The following is a 23107-nucleotide window of genomic DNA, read 5'->3' as shown; positions in this document are numbered from 1 at the left end:
TTACCATTCCTATGTTTCTGTTTGTTTACTTTCATAATTGCTAATTTTTACACCATGTTTTATCACTGTATCGTTTTAATGGATAAACGAAAGATTTACTGAAAAGATCAAACTACATTAAACTCTTAAGCTCAACTTGGGCCACGTGAAGTTGAATTCAATTTTGGGCTCATATTTTGGATCTGTTAGAAGGATCGAGACGGCATCTTTAAATTTGAAAACATTAGAAGCCTTCTGAACTAACGGTGAATAAACCCGTGAGGAATGGTAATAGCATCAGGAATTACATAGAAAATCAAGTCCAGTAAATTTTGAATTGCGCTTAAGGTATTCTGGATAATATATAACACATACATATTCGATGAAAAGTGTGAATATTGATCATCTCAGTATTACTTTTTAAATTTAAAAGAGAAAGAAAATAGCTGACATAAGTGAGAAAATGTTAATTTCTTATGTATAGACAGTAATGTTAGATTTATCAGCTAAGTATCTTACCCTGCCTTCACTTTTGATTTGATTTATAGATGAGAGGTTGAAAAGAGAATTGGAAAATGAGTGAAAAAAATTAGATTATTTAGATGTTGGAAAAGAAAGTGGAATTTACTCTAGTATGAAAATTTGTACTAGATTTGATAAAAAAATTTGTAACAATTATAATATAATAAATATAAATATTATTAGCATATTACTGAATTGTTTTTAAATAATATGTATTAATTGTATTTGAAGGGGGATTAATTCGCAGGGAACAAATATATTTACTTCATTATTTTTTATTGTGTTGAATTTTATCCCGTTAAAATAAAGGGTGAATGAAAAATAGACATATATTGTCACATTTTTAAAGTTAGAGACAGTTGAATTTTTATTGATAATACAAGTAACTAAATAAATAAATAATGACATTAAAAGGATAATTAAATCTAAAATTATAGATTTAGATATCAATTTTATCTTAGTTAATAAATATAAATACTAAGACATTTGAAAAACTACTAATATCTAAAAAAAGTTTAATCGTACTAATTTTTAAATCTAATAAAATAAAAATTATATTTATATCTCTAAACTTAATATAGATTTTTAATCATATAAAATATTAATATTATTAAGTCATCTAACTTCTTAAATTTTAAAATAAAATAATTGAAAAAAAGATTTTTATTAGTTTTCTTATTTTTTTCAGAAAATTAACGTGACAAATAAAAAAGTTGTATAATATAAAAAAAAAATAAAATAAAAATTATATTTTTAAGAAAGACGAAGAAAGAAAATAATTGAATAAAAACTAATTTTATATACTAAAGATAATTAGAAACTAAAATAATAATTATTTTTAAATTAGTTTTTATTATTCTTAAATAATTTTTAAATTAATATCTAATTAACTATAAAGATTAAAACTATATAATTATTAGTTTTCACATCTTAATTTGTATTAACACATTATACATTATTTTCGGTATTGTTTAATAACTGACTTAGAATAAAATAAAAATTATATAAAATATTGTCAGTAAATAGAGATAAAATGTAATAATATAAAACTCACCCGTTATTCTCTTTGTTTTGATAAACTCATTCACTATTCTTTCGTTAAAAAAATTTGTAAATCAATTGAAACAAACATGAATAATCTTTGCTATTCTATTTGCGTAAACAAAGTTTTTCTGAAGAAAAAAACAAACGTAGATGTCACAATACTTCAATTTTCTATTTTTCTTCTTCATTTTTCAGCTACAATAAATCATTTCAAGATAGTCATGTACTCAAATAGATACTTTCGGAAAAAGACAGCTTTTGAAAAAAATTGATAATTGATTGTGAACAAGAAAAATCACGTGCTCATTTATGAGCTTATATTGATAGTTAGAAGCAAACCAAATGAAACTAATGCATCTTCTTCGATGTGTTAATGCATAAGTTGACTTAGAGAATATTTTTTTCTCTTAATTTCTTTTACTATTAATAGAATGTAGTTTTTCTTAATTTTATTTCTTGAAAATATTTATGGGAAAATTGGTGAAATTATATTCTGAATATAAAATATTACTGGCCTGGTTGGCTCAAGCCTTAAAACCAAACAAGTCCTAAAACTTTATTTTACATCTGAAACCAAAGAGTAAATGGTTTGTCACGTGCAACTCTGTCAAAGTGTAATTTGTTATATAGAGTGGTCCAAAAACTTTTGAACAACGGGTGAAACATGACTACAGTAATTGTGACAAAAATTTCAAATTTTTGTTTGTCAGTTTTAGTGTTTCGTTTTTAATTTAATATTTATTTTTTAATTCTGTCAAAATAATTCATCGGTTTAACATAAAACTGAATAAATTTTAAAAACTATAGTTTATTATAATTTATGTTGTCAAATTTTGTTGATTTCTTTCAGTACAAGGACTAAGATTGCGTCTTATAACTATCGGTTTACTCTAAACAAAACTTCAAACGTTTTTTTTTCAATTTGAAGCAATTTGACTTCAATAACTTGCATTTATCGTCTAACATTTATTATATAAATTACAAAGTAAAAAAATTATTTATAACTTAAGTACTCAAAACACTTATATTCCCCACAACGTATTCACACATATAGAGTCCAAAACTATTATAATAAATTTATTTAGAAAAATAAATATAGATTAAGTAGGAGAGTCTCTCTTAAGCAAAGTCCTTATAAGAACTAACTCCTACAATATTCACCAACTTTATAATATATTTGTGTGAGAATATCTATTGAGTGAATCTCATTTCTACAAAATAAAATATCAATTTAAACATTTTTATTATTGATTTGTTTCCTTAAGAAATGAAACTTAGTCTCAATGTGTTTACTTATTCCATGTGTCACTAAATTCTTGAATAAATTAATTATTGATCTATTATTAGTTATTAATTTCACATGCCTCTCATAATGGATCTGTAATTGATCCAATGGTCTTAGCTAAGGTGCTTGACATGCAGAGGATGATATTGCAATGTATTATGCTTCATAAATAAGTTCTTCTTAGAATATCATGAAATTGGAACTCCTAGGAAGTTAAACACATAACGAGTTGTAGTTCCCTATCCACCTTATCACCACACCAATCTAAATCTGAGTAACGTAAGAGATTTATAGATTTCAACATTGTTTTATGGAGAAACAAAATTTCATAATTCAGTGTAACTTTAACATATCTTAGTACTCTTTTAGTTGCCACCATCTATGACATCCCTGGCTTTCTCTTAAATATGATGATCTCCAATAACAAATGCCTAATCAGATCTATTGTTGCATAAATATCTTAATGATCCAACCAACTTCTTGTATATAGTTAGGTCTACCACCTTTTCATCCTTATCATTCCTCAAAATCAAGTTCACTTTTGTCATAGTATTTAGTATCTCAGTACCATACATCTATTGATGAAGTATGATACGTTTAAAAGTATGTACAAACTTCAAACTAAGAAAGTATGTCATTTATCCTAACTTTGTCATATCAAACTAAAATTTTATTTGCAGCTTGAATTGTGCAAACTTGTTAGAATCATTCCCTTTCACTAGGATATCATATGCATAAAGAAAAAGTATAATCATACTTGCTACTCTCTCCTTCTTTATAAAAACTCAATATTCAACAAAATATTTACAAAAGCCCTAATACACAATACATGTATCAATTCTCTTGTTCCAAGCCTTTGGAATGTGCTTGAGACCATATAGTGCTTTATTCAATCTATACACCATATCCTTTTTTCCTTTTTTCAAAAAATTGGGAGTTGCATAATTTTAGGAATCTAAGTGACTCTAAGTCTCACATTGAGTAGAAATGAGAAAGTTGAACAAATAAGGAAGAAGACTCATAAACCCATTGCCTCACGATTTTGGGTTGGAGGTGTTAATCACTTATATGAGTTTGTCTAATGTCTTATTGTTATTAAATGTTCCCTCCGAGTTTCCTTTGAAAGACCCAACAAAGATATTAGAGCCGGACAAATACTGTAATGATGTGTTTCTCAACCATAACTTTGAATGCATTGAAGGATTCATATTTATCTTCACCTTTGCTCTTTTCTTTATTCAAGAACCAATTTCTTTTGCCTTTGTTCTTTTTCCATTCCTTTCTTTCATTATCACCTTTCTTGATGACTTGAACCTGTAATGCTTGCTTTGTTTCTCTTGTACCAAATATCCTAATAAGTATTTGTTCATGTGCCTCAAGATAATTTTGCAGTTCCACTAACCTTTTTTTCAACAATTTTTTCATATCATTTTTTTTTCTCTACCAGCTTTCATTTAACTCATCAATAGTTGGATCCTATTGAAATACTCCTTAATAAATTTTTGTTTAAGCATTACCATTAATTCATATTGCCTTAAAAGGGACTACAACCTTACTTTCTTGCTTTTGTCAACTTTATTGTAAATAAGCCTTCTTCAAGATCTCCCAAACTTGATTTGAAGATTTTGCCTTTGATTTGAAGATATATTACCTCATACAAATAAATAAATAAATATATATATATTGAAATATATATATATATATATATATATATATATATATATATATTAAAAACATAAAGAACTAATTTACCTATAAATGAAATATTACCATGTTTTACCATTAAAAAAAATTAAAATTAATATAAAATATCATATAAATATACCAATTTTATCATTTTACATTGATAAACTATTTTAATCAATAATTTTACCAAACCTTAAAATCTAATAGGTTTATTTTGACGGCTTTTCACTATCACCTACCAACTTTTCAATTGCTTTTATCACATCACCTAACAACGTATTTTTTTTAAATTTTTTTTAATTATTATATTTTTCATATTGTTTATCTTACTATTATTTTATATAATATCTTAAATATTTCCAGTCAAGTAAAAAATAAAAATTACACATTTAAGTAAATGTTATTTATATTATGTTGATTCTGTAACGGTTAAAATATAATAAAACCTACCAATAAAACTTAAAAAACAAATTTAATAAATATTATTGTATGAATAAAAACTAAATGTAAAGATTAGAAACTAATAAAAAAATACTATAAACTACATTTGTTTATTAAATCCTATTTATAATGATTAAATAACCCACATTTGATGGAGACATAAGTGGTAGCATTTTATATTCCTTAAGAAAGATTAGTTAAAATGTCCTAATGACTATATTTTTAATTTTTAAATCTATACCTTGACACTGTGATTTATAAATTCAATGGTAATTTTCTGTGCAAGTTCCATTATTTCTATAGTTTATTTTCCAAAATATTTCAAAACAAGTACAAAATTTCTCACCATGTGCAATAAATTTTAGATTGGGAAGGTGGGTTTTGGAAGAAATCAACAGTGAAACCATGTAATCAATTTCAAACTAATACATTAGAGCGATTTGATTGAGACAAATTCACAATCACAGAAGAACTATTTGTTTCATGCTTTGTAGAAAACTTAGTAAAGTCCATTGCTGGTGACTTTATGGGTTAGTTAGCAAAGTAAACACAGAGTTATTTACAAGAAGCAGATACAAAATTGAGTTTTGGACTAAAAGCAATCAATGTGAAGTGACTCTCAAATACTGTTTTGCTGTATGTTATCTTATATACATCTATTACCCATGTAAGAAAAAGAAAGGTGGCTTGCTTTAGTACATTGGTAACCTTCATAAGGTGGAAGCAGAAACAACCAAACAGAGCCTATTATTGGTAATTATTTAGATCTAAAATAGCATTCCAGTGCCATCTCCTTGATTCATCTCAATCAGTGAATGATTGGCATCAAGGCAGGCTTAGCTGCTGACTGAGGCCATATAAAAAATTGGCTGGTTACTTCCTATATTTGCATAAAACTCATCATCTGAGATCAAATTCTCTGAGGATGCCAAGTTTCTCAAATGTGACTGAAGTTCTCAAACAACCTCAATGATAGATGGATGATGGCCAAAACCATAGTGAATCAGTTTGGTTGCTGCACTCAGAAAATTGAAGTTTATAATAAGTAAAGTTTCAACTCCAAGTTAGAGTTATCAGATTCAGACATCATAATATAGGGTAGATAAGTTATTTGAAGGGTCTAGAAAAATTGTTTTGCATATTATGTTTAAGTCCAATGAAAAATCTTACATTCTCTTCACTGCTAATGTTTCTAGTTGGCTATCAAAGGTTGCATTACACATTTTTCCAATCAGAAAGCCTTTTTATTATTTGTTTCTTTTGGAGCATTACATTTTTTCTCTCGTGTATGTTGCTAATGTTTCTAGCTGGGCTATCAAAGGGTGCAACACTATCACAAGGAATTCATGCAACAGGAATGCCAGACAAATATTCAAGACATATATGAGTACAAATTTCTCCATAATACTTTTAAAAGAGAAAAACAAGAAGAAGAAAAGTAAAATAAACTTCTTCATAGGTTAAAATTAATTTATGTACAAATTAACTTATATATAAATTAATTTATCTTTTTTCCTGTTTGAAAGTATTGATGGAGAAAGTTGTTCAAATATATGATAAATAACATAAAGAAGGTAGTGCTATGTGAAGCCAAAGTGAATTTTAGTGGAGCTTGCCTGGGCATACAACTGCTCATCAAACATAGTAACACCACAATGCCCAGATGTGGAAGCCCAACCATGGTGATTAGAATCATAACCAGATCTAGGTGCTTCTAAGCTTCCATTCACTTGATAATCTACAGGATTTTCATGTGGATTGATCTCTGCAGTTGGTTGAAACTTCAAATTATTCAGTAAATTAAAATTGTATGGCAGGTATGGAAACTGTCCATTCAATTGTAGTCTCATATTTGCAGTACTGCTCATGTCACTGAGGACCCCATTTTCTTGTGCCGAGTTAGACATCTCATTCTTCATACTTGACCCAAGATAACTCGCATAACTCCCAAAAGATGAACTTGCAGATCCCTCTACATCTCTGAGGATTTGGCAAATAAAGGGTGTTACAAACTTCACACAAACCATCATCATCACCTACCCTGTCCTTGGTTTACAAATTCATATGCAGAAGAGAACATGATGTGGATCATTTTGATCAAAACATTTTCCAATTTAATAACTAATGAGTTTTAAACCATTTATAAGATATTCTGCAGTAATGCTTACTAGTACAGCGATGCGCCAAGCAATCACTGAAGAATGTCCAAGAACAAGTATTGAAGCAATGAATATAGTTCTACTTCAGAAAAACTCACTTGTGGATAAACATGCTTGAGTCCTCAGGCAAAACTATATTTTGGCTGTCACCATTTGCAATCCATGAAAGAGGTTGGAGATGCTGCTCTGCACTCATTCTAAAGGGAATATTCATTTCATTGAACTGGAAGATGAAAATAGTTTAGTCTTGTTGTCTTCTTTCTCTATAATATTGAAACTAACTCTGGGAAAGAAAATTAATGATCACCTAAAGAATTTTTTACCTGATTATTGCATTGCAGCGACACAAGTTGCTGCTTTTTTATATTTTCCTGCAAAAGATGATATATCAGAAGAAAAATGATCCATAACCTTAGAACCATGATGACATCGTTTGAAAGGAAGCACAGTTATAGGATAAAGGAATGCATACCTTACGGGTTCGAATTTGATTAAGGGACTCCCTGAGTGAATTTTCCATCTGTCCTAGTTGTTCCACATTGGTTATTTTATCAAACTCAGTCCAATAACTGCATAATCAAACAATAAATAAAGAGTTTAATGTTAGTGCAAATTTTTTACATTATTAACTAATCAAAATACATTTTAGTGACTTTTAAAGGTATTTTATACATGCAGTAATTGAATAATAGTGCAAAAACACTTTTAACAGTAATGTAACATATATTATTTATTTATATAAAATTTAATAGACATGCATTGTCCATGAAAAATATTTTTAGTCATTAATATTAATGACAATCAATTTGTTCTACATGATAATATGTGATTAGAATTTAAATGACTATTGCAAACTAATAAAAACTAGTTATCATAACATAACAGTAGTCGTCAAAATAGTAAAAGTAAAATTGTATGATAAAATATGTACACTAAGTATTTATGGAAATTAGTTATGTTAGCATCTATATCTATAATTATATATAAAGTACAGGGATGAGTTGTTTTTGTGTAGATATTTTGTATCCATGTAACTATCACTTTGTTTCTTTCTCGTAACATTTTCAAAATCTTACATCTTCCAATAACACAGCACATCACAAACTACTTACTTTTTATTATCTAATTACTATACTCACTTTTTTTCTTAAAATATAAAGAAACAGAGTATCTAATTTTCACTAGTATTATATAAAGATAATATAATTTTTTATAGATACTTTGATGTCACTTTTAAGTAAAGAATTTTATTTTTTATTAATTGTATTATATGAAATGATGCAATTTTTTATAATTTGTTTGTCACTTTAAATTAGATAAATGTCTCATTTTCAGAAAAAATTAAACTCTCAATGTAGCCTTAACTACTCTCGAGTTTCTTTGATTTTCAGTTTATTATTTTCTTTCTCTCGCATCACTACAAGAAAATCTTGAAATAGAAAAGAAACAAAAAATAATTAATTGTTATAGTTACTAAATCAGAGACTACTTTAGAGACTAAAAAAATTTGGTTTCTAAATTAGTTTCTATTATTGTTAAATAGTTTCTAATTGGTATCTAGATACCAAGGTTTTAACTACCAATTATTTAGATCCTAAATTTGGTAGCAAAAACTTTAGTTGCTAATTAGATACCAATTTAAAAATAATTTAACAATAATAAAAACTAATTTAGAAATCAAATTTTTTTAGTCTCTAAACTATAGCAACTAATTTTTTTTTCTTTTCTATTTCATGATTTTCTTGTAACGTATGGTTTAGTTTTTTTTCTCTATGTTTTTGTTTTTTTTAGTTTTATGCTATCGTTACAAAATTATTTTTTATTTTTAAAATTATATTATTTTAATATAATAGAAATACAAAAACACTAGTAAAGAACTACATGTCTTTACTGGTTTATAGATAAAGAATTTAATAGACATCCTTTATTAATGTAATTTTTTTAGGTTATCAACAAATTAGAGTCATGACTTTTTGACATAGTTATTATTAAAATCAATTATCACATTACACTTTGTATTGACACTTTTAATGTATATATTAATTATTTATAAATAATTTAATAAACTTGAATAGCTAAATATTTCTATATTATCAACCAATTAATTAGAAACCATCCTCTCAATACAACTAAGATAGATATTAGCTAAAGAAGAAAAAGACTCACCTTAATCTCTTATGAGTTTCAGAAATTTGAGACTGTAATAACCTGGCTTGATTACTCAAATCCTGCCCAATGTCATTTAGTGATTTATAACAACAACCCTAAAAATGAACAGATTAACAGATAATTTAATTGTGTAGGTACCTCAATAGTTTGACTACTGTGACAAGGAAAAAAAAAGAAAAAAAAAATGTTTCAGTGACAGAACTTATATAAATGATTATATATTTTAAAAGAATAATTATTAAGCTAGTGTCAGAATGACATACCTTGTACCCAGAAATTCTTGTATATTTACATCATGATCTAACTTCTTAAACGTTTTCTTCAGTGCCTAAATTTTCAAATGGAGACATGTCATTAATAAGAATCATTATAATTATAACTATGAATCCTTTCAAAAAGAGAAAAAGGACCATGTATATCTGGGTATGTATTTTGCACTCAATTTTTAGAAAAGCTTACCTCAAGAGTCTCCAACTTCCTGTTGCAATTAATTGAAAAAACCTTTTGTTAAATTATTGTATTACTTTCTATTAGTTGGAACAAATACACTATATCATGTTTGCGTGAACTGCACCTTTTTGCCCTTTCCTGAGGAGTTAGTTGAGCAAACTTCGCAATAACTTCCTCTAAGTTGCTAGATCCACCAAAGAGGAGAGTAAATAATCAGGAGAATGGTAACACAACATATATTTCTTCCAATAATTGCTCGTAAAATAAGAAGGAACAGAAAAAAATTAAGCAAATTCAATCTTTACACTGTGAACCAATTTTGAATAATTCTATGTTGTTTTTCAAATTTATGTTTCAGTGATAACATAAAAGTGTCTTTACTTTATCGGTTACTTCAAATTAAATTCACTAGTTTGATTCAGTTTAGCATTTTTTTTTATCACTAATAAAAAATAAATAAATGGGAATCACTTCAAGGGTGGTCCAACACATAGAATTCAACTCCTAACTTGACACGCAAAACCGTCGGACAAAGGACCAACCAAACCAAGCACTAACTAGCTTTATCGAATCAGCCGTATACAGGCCAAAAGATTCATAACCCAATAAGGGTAGAAAAAATAAACTTCGCGGGACTTTGCAGCAATCCAAGACCACACCTTTACTTGCGCTGAGGCAAAAACTTCTAACACATTTGCCACTCCTCCATTAAAGACGGTCGAGTTCCTATGCTTCCAAATTTCACTTACAATTCCAACCCAAACCCAAATTGCCTCCCAAACATCATTAACCGAATCAGATGTCTGACTCAACATGAATTGGATAAAATTTTGCATAGGATCAAAATGGATTACGAACGACACTCCAAGCCACTCAAAGCAAAGACACCAGACCCTCCAAGAAAAGTCACAAACGGAGAACAAGTGACGCGACGACTCTTCAACCTTCCTACACAAGCAGCATACAAGGTTTTCAACCACCACCCCGCGCCTTACTAAATTAACCCTAATCGCAATCCTATTTTCCAACACCCTCCAGACCAAGAAAACAGCAGAAGACAAGGCTTTACACCTCCACAATCTACAGTAAATCGGAGAGAATTCTCCATCACTAACCCTCCTTACCTTAATATAAGCTGAGTTAACAGTAAAACTTTGAGACCCCTCAGCCTTCCAGACCCAGCTATCCACCCCTCCCGCATCCATCTTTACCCCTTGTAACAACTGACTCAACTGCTCCTCCAACAACTTCTCCCAGTCAAAGAGGGATCTACGCCATCACATATGCCAAATCCAAACACCACTAGACCAGTTCCCAATCTCGGCCACCTTAACAGCTTTAGCTGTGCTCAGCGAATATAATCTCGGAAACATTCCCTTCAGGGCACCACAATTCAACCAGCTGTCCTCCAAGAAAGAAATATTTCCTCCATCACCAACTTTCCGCTCAACCCCATCTTCAAAACTTCTGCCCCCATTCCTACCAATTCAGCGCAGCATGACATACTTAACATATAAAATTACTGGTCTAAAAGCATGATAACTTTAATGTCTGATCTGAGTTAAAGCCAACACCAGTTCTTTGGCTTCTAGCACAAGATACAAAGTTTCAAATTCGTAATCCTTATCAAAACACATACATTCACTGCTTAAAAAACTAATTCGTATTCACTGACCATAAATCTTCCTAAAATTCCTCTCAATTCTACTACATATAAAACACTATAAAAGGATTCCTAAATATCTACACAATGAGGTAGCTTATTGCTATGTGGATTGTAATCGTTGCTAAGTTTTATAATTGCTCTAATAATCGATATATATAGATGTCTCATGTGCTCCTTAACAGCACACACAACCATACTTATGCCACTATTGACATGCAGAAGTTAGAATGGAACATTGGAATTTTTGTTTTTGTTTTTCTTATTATAAAAATGAAATAGAAATTGCAGGCCATTGCAATTGCAGAGACACTACAGAGAAACATGATCGAAACTACTACTAAAAATGGGTTTTAGATGTCAATATGCCTTTATTATTCAGTCAAACTAAGATTAATACATAGCTAGCTATGAATGTAATGTAACTATATAGGACATGATGAAACAATTTGAATGTTATTAGGGTTTACCTGCGTCTCCCCCTACATACCGAAGGCTTTCCATTTGGTGCAAACATGAGAAGTATGATATCTATATCACACAATATAGATAATTCAGCAGCTTTTTTCATAATTCCATTTTTCCTTTTAGCATATGTTGCTTGCCGGCCATTGGTGTTCTCCAACCTCTTTATCTTTAGTTTTACCCTGCCCATCCTGCACATTATTATGTATATACGTAGTTAACAACCACAATAAGCTTTATAGTTATACACATTATGATGTGTATATATACCTTACTATTCACAGAAATAGATTCCAAATATATATAGACCCTAGCTCCCAAAAGCACTTGCTTTGCATTTTCTAGATACAAATTTCAACACAACCCATGCTGCAAAATCATATTCATTTCGACACATGCTATTGCCCCTCAAGATTCACATATCAGAACCAACGAAGATCTTTGATTAAAAAGAAACAATATGACCAACAATAACAGCATGTGGTTGCGTGATTCGTATATATACCCTTTATCAACGTTTTGGAATGTTGACAAGGAGAAAGACAGAATGTGAACAATATAGAAAGAGCTTTGCAAGAAAAATAGAGGGAAAGAGAATATAGAAACTCACGCAAACGATGAAGTTGAATATAATAATAATAGTAATAATAATAATAATAATGTAAATAAAAATTAAGGTTCAGAAGGTGAGGGTGTAGAATGTGAGAGGGAGAGGTTGGTTGTGAATGGCAATGGCAATGACAATGGAAGATTCAAAGAGAGAGAGAAAGAGGGAGAAGAGAGAGAAAGAAGGAGAAGAGAGAGAAAGAGCTTACGTTAACTTGTCTGGGGGACCAGGAAAATCGGTCATTGAGGCATGCAGGAGAATCGGAAGCTGAATAGCGTTAGAGATTTCGTTCCATTTTTTCTCACCAACAATTACAAAACAAAACCACAACACATCTTCATTTAAAACTTTACCGTACCATACCAAAACAATGGATGTTAATATAAATCAAGCAAATAAATAAACCTTAATTGTGCTTTTCATCCTTAAATTTTACAAAATTCACAATTTTAACGCTACTACTACTAAATTATTTTTATTAACAAATTTCAGTTGCTGATAAAAAGAAAACAAATTTCAGTTACTACTATTACTATTATGTAAAAACATAAAAAAAAATATGTTTTTCCGTAGTTTTATTAGGTCAAAAGTTATAGATAATAAAAAATAAGGATTGAAATTATGATAAAGTAAAGTTTGTGGACAAAAAATACATGTAATTAATTTTTATGTCCACATAAATAAATAAAAAATGACTTAAAATTTTAAAAATATAGTTGCTCTACATTGTGCGAAATCTCAAAATTTACATTTTTTTTGGATCTGTCTAAAACTAAGTATTCTAGTATTTAAACAGCCAATTTGTTTTAGTTTTCATAAAAAAAACTATTTAATTTTTAATATATGTGAAATAATTTATGTTATTTTTAAATAAAATATCATTAAAAAATTCTGTGAGTTCTAACTTATAGAGTTTTGTGGAATGATAATTTGACAAAAGTCATGAGTATGTATAAAAAAACGATTGTGTACCATGAATATTCTCAGTTAACCTATAAAATAAATAAACTATATCAAGAAAATAAATAATTTTGAAATATTGTAAACTAGAAAATAATTTTAAGATAGTGTAACCTAGAAAATATTTTCAGAGAAAGTACAATATTTCACTAATATTTTTCTTCAAGTTAGTGTAAGAAGATGATAAAAGTCTAAATTAGGAAGTAATAAAGAAAATTTTGAAATGTCTGACAATTAATTTCAATATATATTTCATTCGTTAATAGGAAATTGGATTAGCGGGTAAATAGAAAACAACTTAACTATTATAGAACAACTACATAAATCGTGAAAGGCACATGTATCCCAAAACAAGTCAAAAGGGATTTCAATAATTTTAACTCACATGTATGTAGTAATGGTCATATATTTATACTAACTTTTGTACAACACTAAGAAATAATTCACTTTTTTTAAACACTACACTAAATCATTAAATAAATATAAATTAATTTTAAAGATAAAAAATAATTAATTACTAAAAAAATATAATTTTTTTTTGAATTGTTTGATTCTTATTCACTAAAACAAAGCTATTTCAAAACTATTTAGAACTTATCTTGATGACAAAATAATTTTAACTGATTAAAATACACTTTAATTCATTAAAATGATGTTATTTGAAGTCCAAAATGTTGAACCAAGTGGTGTTCAAGTTTTGAAGAATCCAAATCCTTTGAAAGATGTTGAAGCCTTGGCTGTGCTTGGTGTTGTTGTGCTGGTTTAGTATAGTTCTGGGGTAGTTTGGATGTTGTAATCCACCCTTTGATTAAATCTAAAGCATAAGCATTCTCAATCTTTGTGAAAGTAAAATGTTTTCAAACTAAGTTAAAACAACCGATTGTTTTATCGAAACAACCGATTGTTTATACTTAGGTGTTTTGAGAAAAAGATTAAAAACTGTTTTTAAATGGTTGAACTGTTAAGTACCAAAATAACCGATTGATTCGAGGAAACAACCGATTGTTTGTTTTGGGACCATAACAGAAAAACTGTTTTATCTTTGACTGAGCTTTAAATGATTTAACTGCTTACGCTCCAGTCATTAAATGCTTTGACCAATCTTTTAATGCAATTTAAGAGTTTGTTAAGATTTGATAACAAACTACATCTTTGAATATATTCAGAAAAACAAATTTGACAATTGAATCTTTGACAAGTTTTTGCTAAGAGTTTTTGAGTTTTTCAAAGAGCTGAGATTGCTAAGAGTTTGGGATTGATCAAAGTGTATGGAATAGGATTCTACTTGTATTGATTTCAGATTATCTTATGTAACAAGTGTAATCCTTGTACTCTGTGAAACAAGTTTCGTTTCTGTGTTTGCTGAGATTGGCAGTGTGTTCTTGAGGGGATCAAGATCAGCAATCTTAGTGTTGGTGTGTTGGCCAAGAAGAGTGTGTGTCTTGAGGTGTTCAAGGTCATTCTCTTGGTTGTTGTGTAAGTGATCAAGGTGTGATTGCTTAGTGGATTTCCTCAGGGTTTCTGAGAAGACTGAATGTAGCTCTGAGTTTGGAGTGAACCAGTATAAACAACTGTGTACAATCTCTCTATCCCTATCTCTTTAAATTCAGTTTTGTTATTTGACAACTGGCATAAACAACCGATTGTTTCGGTAAAACAACCGATTGTTTCGGTAAAACAACCGATTGTTTCGGTAAAACAACCGATTGTTTCGGTAAAACAACCGATTGTTTCGGTAAAACAACCGATTGTTTCGGTAAAACAACCGATTGTTTTTCCAGTATTGTGCTTTTGCTTTATGTTTTGGAAAAACTGATTTCTTAATCAAGGTTTTCTTGAAGTATTTTCATTCTAAGCTTAAAAGTTTCTGAAAATCTTTCTTAAACAATTCACCCCCCCTCTCGTTTAAGGCCATATATTTTAACAATTGGTATCAGAGCTTGGTTCTTGAAAGTTATTCAAGTTGATCTAAAAATCTTTTTTCTATGGCTGGAAAACTATCTTTTGAGGAGGATGCTTCAATCTACAAACCACCTTTATTTTGTGGATTGAATTATAAGTTTTGGGAAGCAAGAATGAAAATCTTTATTGAATCTATTGATCAAAGAATTTGAGATTCAATTGAGAATGGTTCTTATATTCCAAAGTTCAAAAAGGATAATTCTTTCATTGCAAAACCTTTGTCTAAATGGACAAATGATGAATGTAAGATGACTCAGCTTGATCGGTCTGCTCAAAACATTATAGCTTTTGCACTAGATACTAATGAATTTTTCAGGATATCAAAGTGCAAAGCTGCTAAGGATATGTGGGATACACTCAAGGTTGCTCATGAACCAAAGGAATCAATGGCAAAGAGTCAAGCAAGAAGGAAAAGAAGACAAAATAAGAAAAGCCTCAATCTTTGCTTCATGGCCAGAAGGGAGGATGACTCAAGTAGTGTAAGTTCATCAAACTCTGAAAATTATGGTCAATTGCTTCAAGCCTTTCAAGAAACGCATGAAGAATCCAACCGATTGGCTCTCTTGAACAATCGATTAAAAGAAAAGAACAGTTGGCTTGAAAACAGAGTAAAGGCACTGGAAGAGGATTTAGAAAATTCAAAAACAGATTTTGAAAATCTGGAAATCATTTATAAAAACTCCTCTTGCAAGTGTGATACTCTAGTTTGTGAAAATTGCGAAAATCTTGAAAAGAAGGTCCACTATCTTGTTAAAACAGCGGATAAGCTTTCTAAAGGCCATATATTTTTGTTTCGATGGTCCAATCGATTGTTTTCTGGCATTTTCGAAAATGATTTTGAAAATCTATCTTGTTTGTTTTGTGGATTAAAGGCCAATCCAACTTTGAGAGTGTTCTAGCATCTCAAAACTGTGTTTTTGGAAAAGCTGGATTGGGTTTTAATCCATAAAACAAACAAGATAGATTTTCAAAATCATTTTTCGAAAATGCCAGAAAAACAATCGATTGGACCATCGAAACAATCTGTGAGGTTCTGTAAAATCAGAAAACATGTTGTTCCTAAAGGTCTTATGAAGTGGATTCCTAAGGGAAATAAAGCTTTAATTGATGAGTATAAACCAGATGGACCCACATTCATAAGGGGACCAAATCTTTGTACTTGAAAATCTCTTTTGTAGGAAATCTTGGAGGGGAGCAAACAACTATGGTACTTGGATAGTGGATGCTCCAAGCATATGACAGGGGACAAATCAAAGTTCCTGAGTATCTCCTTCAAGCAAGAGGGACATGTCACCTATGGAGACAACAACAAAGGAAGAATTCTCGGGAGAGGATCCATAGGAGATGAGAACATCTTGGTAATCCATGATGTGCTTTATGTAGAAGGCCTAAAGCATAATCTGCTGAGCGTTAGCCAACTTTGTGACAAGGGATATCAAGTGATGTTCAAGTCAAACACATGTGAAATCTGTCTACCCAACACCAAAGAGGTAATGTTGGTAGGTAAGAGAGTTAATAATGTGTATCTTCTAGATATCTCTTCACCATGTTCAATTGGATGTCTTCTATCCAAGTAAGATGAATCTTGGCTTTGGCATAGAAGAATTGCTCATATTCACATGAATCATTTGAACAAGCTAATCTCAAAGGATCTTGTGATTGGGCTGCCAAAACTCAAGTTTGAGAGGGATCACATTTGTGAAGCATGCCAAAAAGGGAAACAAGTGAAAAGTTCTTTCAAAATTAAAAATGTTGTTTCTTCTTTGAGACCTCTTGAACTTCTTCACATGGATCTCTTTGGACCCTCAAGAACTATGAGTCTTGGTGGAAATTATTATGCTCTTGTTATTGTTGATGATTTTTCTAGGTACACTTTGACTCTTTTCTTGGAATCAAAGAGTGATGCCTTTGCTGCATTCAAAAAGCTAGCAAGAAGACTACAAAAACACAAAGAACAACAACATAGGTTCTATAAGGAGTGATCATGGAGGAGAATTTCAGAATGAGAAGTTTAGCAAATTCTGTGAGAAGTTGGGAATTCTGCGCAATTTCTCTACTCCAAGAACACCATAGCAAAATGGAGTGGTAGAGAGGAAGAACAGGTCTCTTGAAGAGCTAGCAAGGACAATGCTTAGTGAATCATCTCTTCCTAAGTACTTTTGGACAGATGCAGTGAACACCTCATGTTATGTGATGAATAGGGTACTTATAAGGCCCATTTTGAAGAAAACTCCATATGAACTCTTCAATGGAAGGAAGCCTAACATCAGTCATCTCAAAGTCTTTGGCTGCAGCTGTTTCATTCTCAACAATGGAAAAGAAAACTTGGGAAAATTTGATGAGAAAGCAGACCTTGGTATCTTCATTGGTTATTCACTCACAAGTCATGCATATAGAGTATACAACAAGAGGTTGATGGCTGTAGAAGAATCAGTTCACGTTGTCTTTGATGAGGTAGATCGCATAATCAATTAAATCCCAAAGACCAGTGCTGAGGAAGATGAACAGAGCATCAGTTTGGAGAAGCTGGAAATCTGTGCAGAAAAACAACCGGTGGATTCGCAGAAACAACCGATTGAAATTCTGCAACAGAGTGAGATGCCCAAGGAGTGGAGGATTCCTAGAGATCTGTCAGTGGATAACATCATAGGGCAGATAAAGGAAGGTGTCTCCACACGTAGCTCCATCTCAAACTTCTGCAGGCACACAACTTTTGTCTCTCAAATTGAACCAAAGTCAATTGAGGAAGCTCTCAAGGATGAGAAGTGGGTTGAAGCTATGCATGAAAAGCTGAATCAGTTTGCAAGGAATGAGGTATGGTTTCTTGTCCCTAAAACTAATGAAATGAATATTATTGGTTCGAAATGGGTTTTCAGGAACAAGCTAGATGAGGATGGTGTGATCACAAGAAACAAAGCAAGGCTGGTTGCTAAGGGCTACAATCAAGAGGAGGGCATAAATTATGGTGAGACCTTTGCTCCTGTTGCTAGATTGGAGGCTGTGAGGCTGCTGCTGGCTTTTGCATGTATGAGTGGTTTTAAACTCTTCCAAATGGATGTCAAGAGTGCTTTCTTAAATGGCTACATCAATGAGGAAGTCTATGTAGATCAACCACCGGGCTTTGTAGATCATAAGTATCCCAACCATGTCTTCAAGTTGAAGAAAGCTTTGTATGGACTGAAACAAGCTCCAAGGCAGTGGTATGAGAGGCTTAGCAACTTTCTGCTATCTCATGGTTATGAAAGGGGAATGGTAGACAAGACTCTCTTCATCAAAAGTCAAATGCATAAATAATTCTTGTGCAAATCTATGTTGATGATATCATCTTTGGTGCTACACAAGATAGATTGTGTGAAGAATTTGTGGCTGCAATGAAAGGTGAGTTTGAAATGTCTATGATGGGAGAACTATCTTTCTTTCTTGGATTGCAGGTTAAGCAAACAAAGAATGGGATCTTCTTAAGTCAATCAAAGTATTGCAAGGAAATTCTCAAGAAATTTGAAATGGAGAGTTGCAAAGAAGCAAGCACTCCAATGCCATCAAGCTGCTACATGGATGCTGATGCTGCTGGAAAGAGTGTAGATCAAACAAAATACAGAGGATTGACTGGATCTTTGCTTTATCTAACAACTAGTAGGTTGGACATCATGTTTACAGTGTGTCTATGTGCAAGATATCAAGCAAATCCTAAAGAATCACACTTCAAAGCTGCAAAAAGAATTCTGAAATATCTCAAAGGAACATCATCTGTAGGATTATGGTATCCTTCTCACTCCCCAATTCATTTAATTGGTTATTCAGATTCTGACTTTGCAGGTTGCAAGCTAGATAGAAAGAGCACAAGTGGCACTTGCCACCTTCTTGGCTCAAGCCTAATCTCATGGCATAGCAAGAAGCAAGCATGTGTTGCTCTCTCTACTGCTGAGGCTGAATATATAGCTGCTGGTAGCTACTGTGCACAAATCTTGTGGCTCAAACAACAACTTGCAGACTTTGGATTACAAATCAGCAAGGTTCCTTTGATGTGTGATAACACAAGTGCCATCAATCTTACCAAAAATCAGATTCAGCACTCAAGGACCAAACCTATTGAGATAAGGCATCATTTCATCAAAGATCATGTACAAAATGGGAATTGTGAAGTGAAGTTTGTGGAGACCAAACTGTAGTTAGCTGACATCTTCACAAAGCCTTTACCAAAAGAGAGGTTTTTCTTCTTAAGAAATGAGTTAGGTATCTTTGATCTTAATAATCTCTCCTAAATCTGTTTTTGATACATGCTAAAGTCTATTTGTGAAGACAAATAGGGGGAGAATTAATTGGTTCTTCTATATCTTTATCTGATACTGTATAAAATGTTAAAATCTCTGATATGAAAGTGTTTTCTGCTGCTGCTGATAGAAACAACTGATTGTTTCGTGTAAGCAACTGATTGTTTCGTGTAAACAACTGATTGTTTCGTGTAAACAACCGATTGTTTATCATGTTTTATGCTTTGAATGAGTAATAAACTAACTTGCTGCTGTAAGAAGCTTTGGACAGTATAAATGCTATTTTTGCAGGAACTACTTCAGATTCAATCAGAACGAACACAAGCACCAGGGATTTGTCTTCATCAAATAGGGGGAGATTGTTGAACCAAGTGGTGTTCAAGTTTTGAAGAATCCAAATCCTTTGAAGGATGTTGAAGCCTTGGTTGTGCTTGGTGTTGTTGTGCTGGTTTAGTATAGTTCTGGGGTAGTTTGGATGTTGTAATCCACCCTTTGATTAAATCTAAAGCATAAACATTCTCAATCTTTGTGAAAGTAAAATGTTTTCAAACTAAGTTAAAACAACCGATTGTTTTATCGAAACAACCGATTGTTTATACTTAGGTGTTTTGAGAAAAAGATTGAAAACTGTTTTTAAATGGTTGAACTGTTAAGTACCAAAACAACTGATTGATTCGAGGAAACAACCGATTGTTTGTTTTGGGACCATAACAGAAAAACTGTTTTATCTTTGACTAAGCTTTAAATGATTTAACTGCTTACGCTCCAGTCATTAAATGCTTTGACCAATCTTTTAATGCAATTTAAGAGTTTGTTAAGATTTGATAACAAACTACATCTTTGAATATATTCAGAAAAACAAATTTGACAATTGAATCTTTGACAAGTTTTTGCTAAGAGTTTTTGAGTTTTTCAAAGAGCTGAGATTGCTAAGAGTTTGGGATTGATCAAAGTGTATGGAATAGGATTCTACTTGTATTGATTTCAGATTATCTTATGTAACAAGTGTAATCCTTGTACTCTGTGAAACAAGTTTCGTTTCTGTGTTTGCTGAGATTGGCAGTGTGTTCTTGAGGGGATCAAGATCAGCAATCTTAGTGTTGGTGTGTTGGCCAAGAAGAGTGTGTGTCTTGAGGTGTTCAAGGTCATTCTCTTGGTTGTTGTGTAAGTGATCAAGGTGTGATTGCTTAGTGGATTTCCTCAGGATTTCTGAGAAGACTGGATGTAGCTCTGGGTTTGGAGTGAACCAGTATAAACAATTGTGTACAATCTCTCTATCCCCATCTCTTTAAATTCAGTTTTGTTATTTGATAACTGGTATAAACAACCGATTGTTTCGGTAAAACAACCGATTGTTTTTCCAGTATTGTGCTTTTGCTTTATGTTTTGGAAAAACTGATTTCTTAATCAAGGTTTTCTTGAAGTATTTTCATTCTAAGCTTAAAAGTTTCTGAAAATCTTTCTTAAACAATTCACCCCCTCTCGTTTAAGGCCATATATTTTAACACAAAATAATTGTAGTGAATATTTTAAAAGATTAATTTATTGAATAAATCTATTAAAATCATTTATAAATCTTTAGTGGTTCTAGAGGTCCATTTTAATATGTTAAAATAAATTTTTAATATATTAAAATTGTCACATGCTATAGAAGAATATTACGAGTCTCTTTAAAAAGTTAAAAATATGATTTAATTCATTCTTCTCACTAGTAAGCCATCATATTAAAAAAATATAGTTTTAATATATTAGAACTAACAAAGTATATTCTATATAACTCTCTCATCTTCATCTTATTTGGCATGAATTTTGAAATCCGAGTTTTATATCTTTTTCAATACTAAGAGAGAGTTTTCACTGAGTTAAAGAAATCTTCTTAGAGCTTTCTTTTAGTGTTTTCAAGAAAAAATTTCTCATTTGAAGGGAAATTTGTGTGTTCACCTGAAATTCTTTTCTCATTGTACTTGTGATTCAAGTTACCTCATTTTAATTGTGTTTTTCATTTCTTATGTAAGGTTGTTGTTTTTGGATAGTGTTTCCAAACAATAATAGGGTGTTATTGGTGTAGTGTCTTGCTATTGTAAGGTTTAATAGTGATGTTCTTGGTGTTTCTATGTATTGTTTTCTTACCATAGACAATAATGTTTTAGTGGAAGCTAGATTGGTTTAGTCAAGCAACTAGATGTAACTCTTGTAGACGAGTGAACCAAAATAAATATGTTGTGTATATATTCTTCTCTCATTAATTTTAGAATTTTCAATATATTCTTTGATTCTTGTCCTGCATTTTAACACATTAAAAGAAAGACAACCAAATTCTTTATAGTACTCACCTTCTTTTTGAACTCAACCTTTAATTTTAACAATTGATATCTAGAGTTGGTTTTTGAAAGATACTAAAGAATTGATCCAATATTTTGCAAGCTTTTCTGAAAAATGGTTAAGAACAAATTGCCTTTTGGAGGTGCTTATATTGTGAAATTTTTTTGTTTTGTAGATGTGTTCAAGACGTAACATGGAGGTTTCGTCGTTGGGAGATGTAAAGTATTTTCTCTCAACCATCAATGATTAGTCAAGATTTACTTTAATGTTCATGATAAGGCATAAATTAGAAGTCTTACATATGTTTAAGCATTGGATACTCCTAATTCTTAACGAATTCATGGAGGTGGTCAAATGTTTAAAGACAAATATTCATTTGTATATTGTGTTTGCTTTTTGTTATTCATCTTTAATTGGTGTAATATGTTTTTAAAGTTTCATTGTTATTTTACTATTGTTGGACATAATTCTAACCTAACAATAAAGAATCACCCTAACAATATGATTATTTTGTTATTTTAGGATACCTCTTATGAAATTATATGTACAAGTTTAAGAAAAATATTAATTAACAACCAGTAAAGGATGAACACTTTTTTAAAAAACATGCTTATATTTTAATTTATTAATATTTAAAGACTATTTTAAAAGGTAATAATACACTTTGAAAGAATAAATTAATTATTTTATTTTTTAACACTCCTTTATTTAATCCGTGTCAAATTACTTAATCACATGTAAATCAGACCATGATTTTTTAAAATTTCACATATTACACATTTCAATTTATAATTATAATTTAGGATTTAATATTTATTTAATAATAAATTGGTACATTTAAAAAAAATAATACTCTTTTATAACAAAATAATTAAATTATGAATTATGTAAACAATGTTACTTAAAATTTATATATTTTTTACAATGTTCTGACTTAAAAAATTTTACCGTGTGTGTTTGTGCATGTGCGTGTGTGTGTTGTGGGTGTTCTAAGTGTGTGTGTGGGTGTGCGCGTGCGTGTGTGTGTGGTGTGTGTATGCATTTGTGTGTATGTACGTGGGTGTGTGTGCACGTGCATATGTGTGTGCGAGTGTGCATGTGTGCGCACGTACGCGTGTGTTG

General features: G+C 30.8%; 1 protein-coding gene across 1 annotated transcript; it reads right to left on the bottom strand.

Annotated features, from left to right (window-relative positions):
• Window positions 1-6537: 6537 nt before the first annotated feature.
• LOC137809710 (agamous-like MADS-box protein AGL30) lies at window positions 6538-12053 on the bottom strand. The gene is made up of 10 exons (XM_068610803.1): window positions 11869-12053; window positions 9860-9919; window positions 9745-9763; window positions 9549-9613; window positions 9424-9439; window positions 9283-9344; window positions 7589-7685; window positions 7440-7487; window positions 7215-7339; window positions 6538-6937 (listed from the first exon to the last, which is right to left on the bottom strand). Exons 1-10 carry the CDS (start codon window positions 12051-12053, stop codon window positions 6538-6540), a joined length of 1077 nt encoding a protein of 358 aa, XP_068466904.1.
• Window positions 12054-23107: the final 11054 nt, after the last annotated feature.

Source organism: Phaseolus vulgaris, chromosome 2, assembly GCF_000499845.2.
Source record: "Phaseolus vulgaris cultivar G19833 chromosome 2, P. vulgaris v2.0, whole genome shotgun sequence".
NCBI lineage: Eukaryota > Viridiplantae > Streptophyta > Magnoliopsida > Fabales > Fabaceae > Phaseolus > Phaseolus vulgaris.
Note: the sequence above shows the minus strand (reverse complement) of the source record. Positions and strands in the feature narration are given on the sequence as shown.

What these genes read in the sequence shown, in the direction of transcription:
- LOC137809710 (XM_068610803.1), bottom strand. Translation starts at nt 12,053, where the DNA reads ATGGGCAGGGTAAAACTAAAGATAAAGAGGTTGGAGAACACCAATGGC. An exon ending in ATCAAATTCGAACCCGTAAG is followed by an intron (nt 7,488 to 7,588) that starts GTATGCATTCCT and finishes CATCTTTTGCAG; the next exon opens with GAAAATATAAAAAAGCAGCA. An exon ending in CGCTGCAATGCAATAATCAG is followed by an intron (nt 7,340 to 7,439) that starts GTAAAAAATTCT and finishes TTCATCTTCCAG; the next exon opens with TTCAATGAAATGAATATTCC.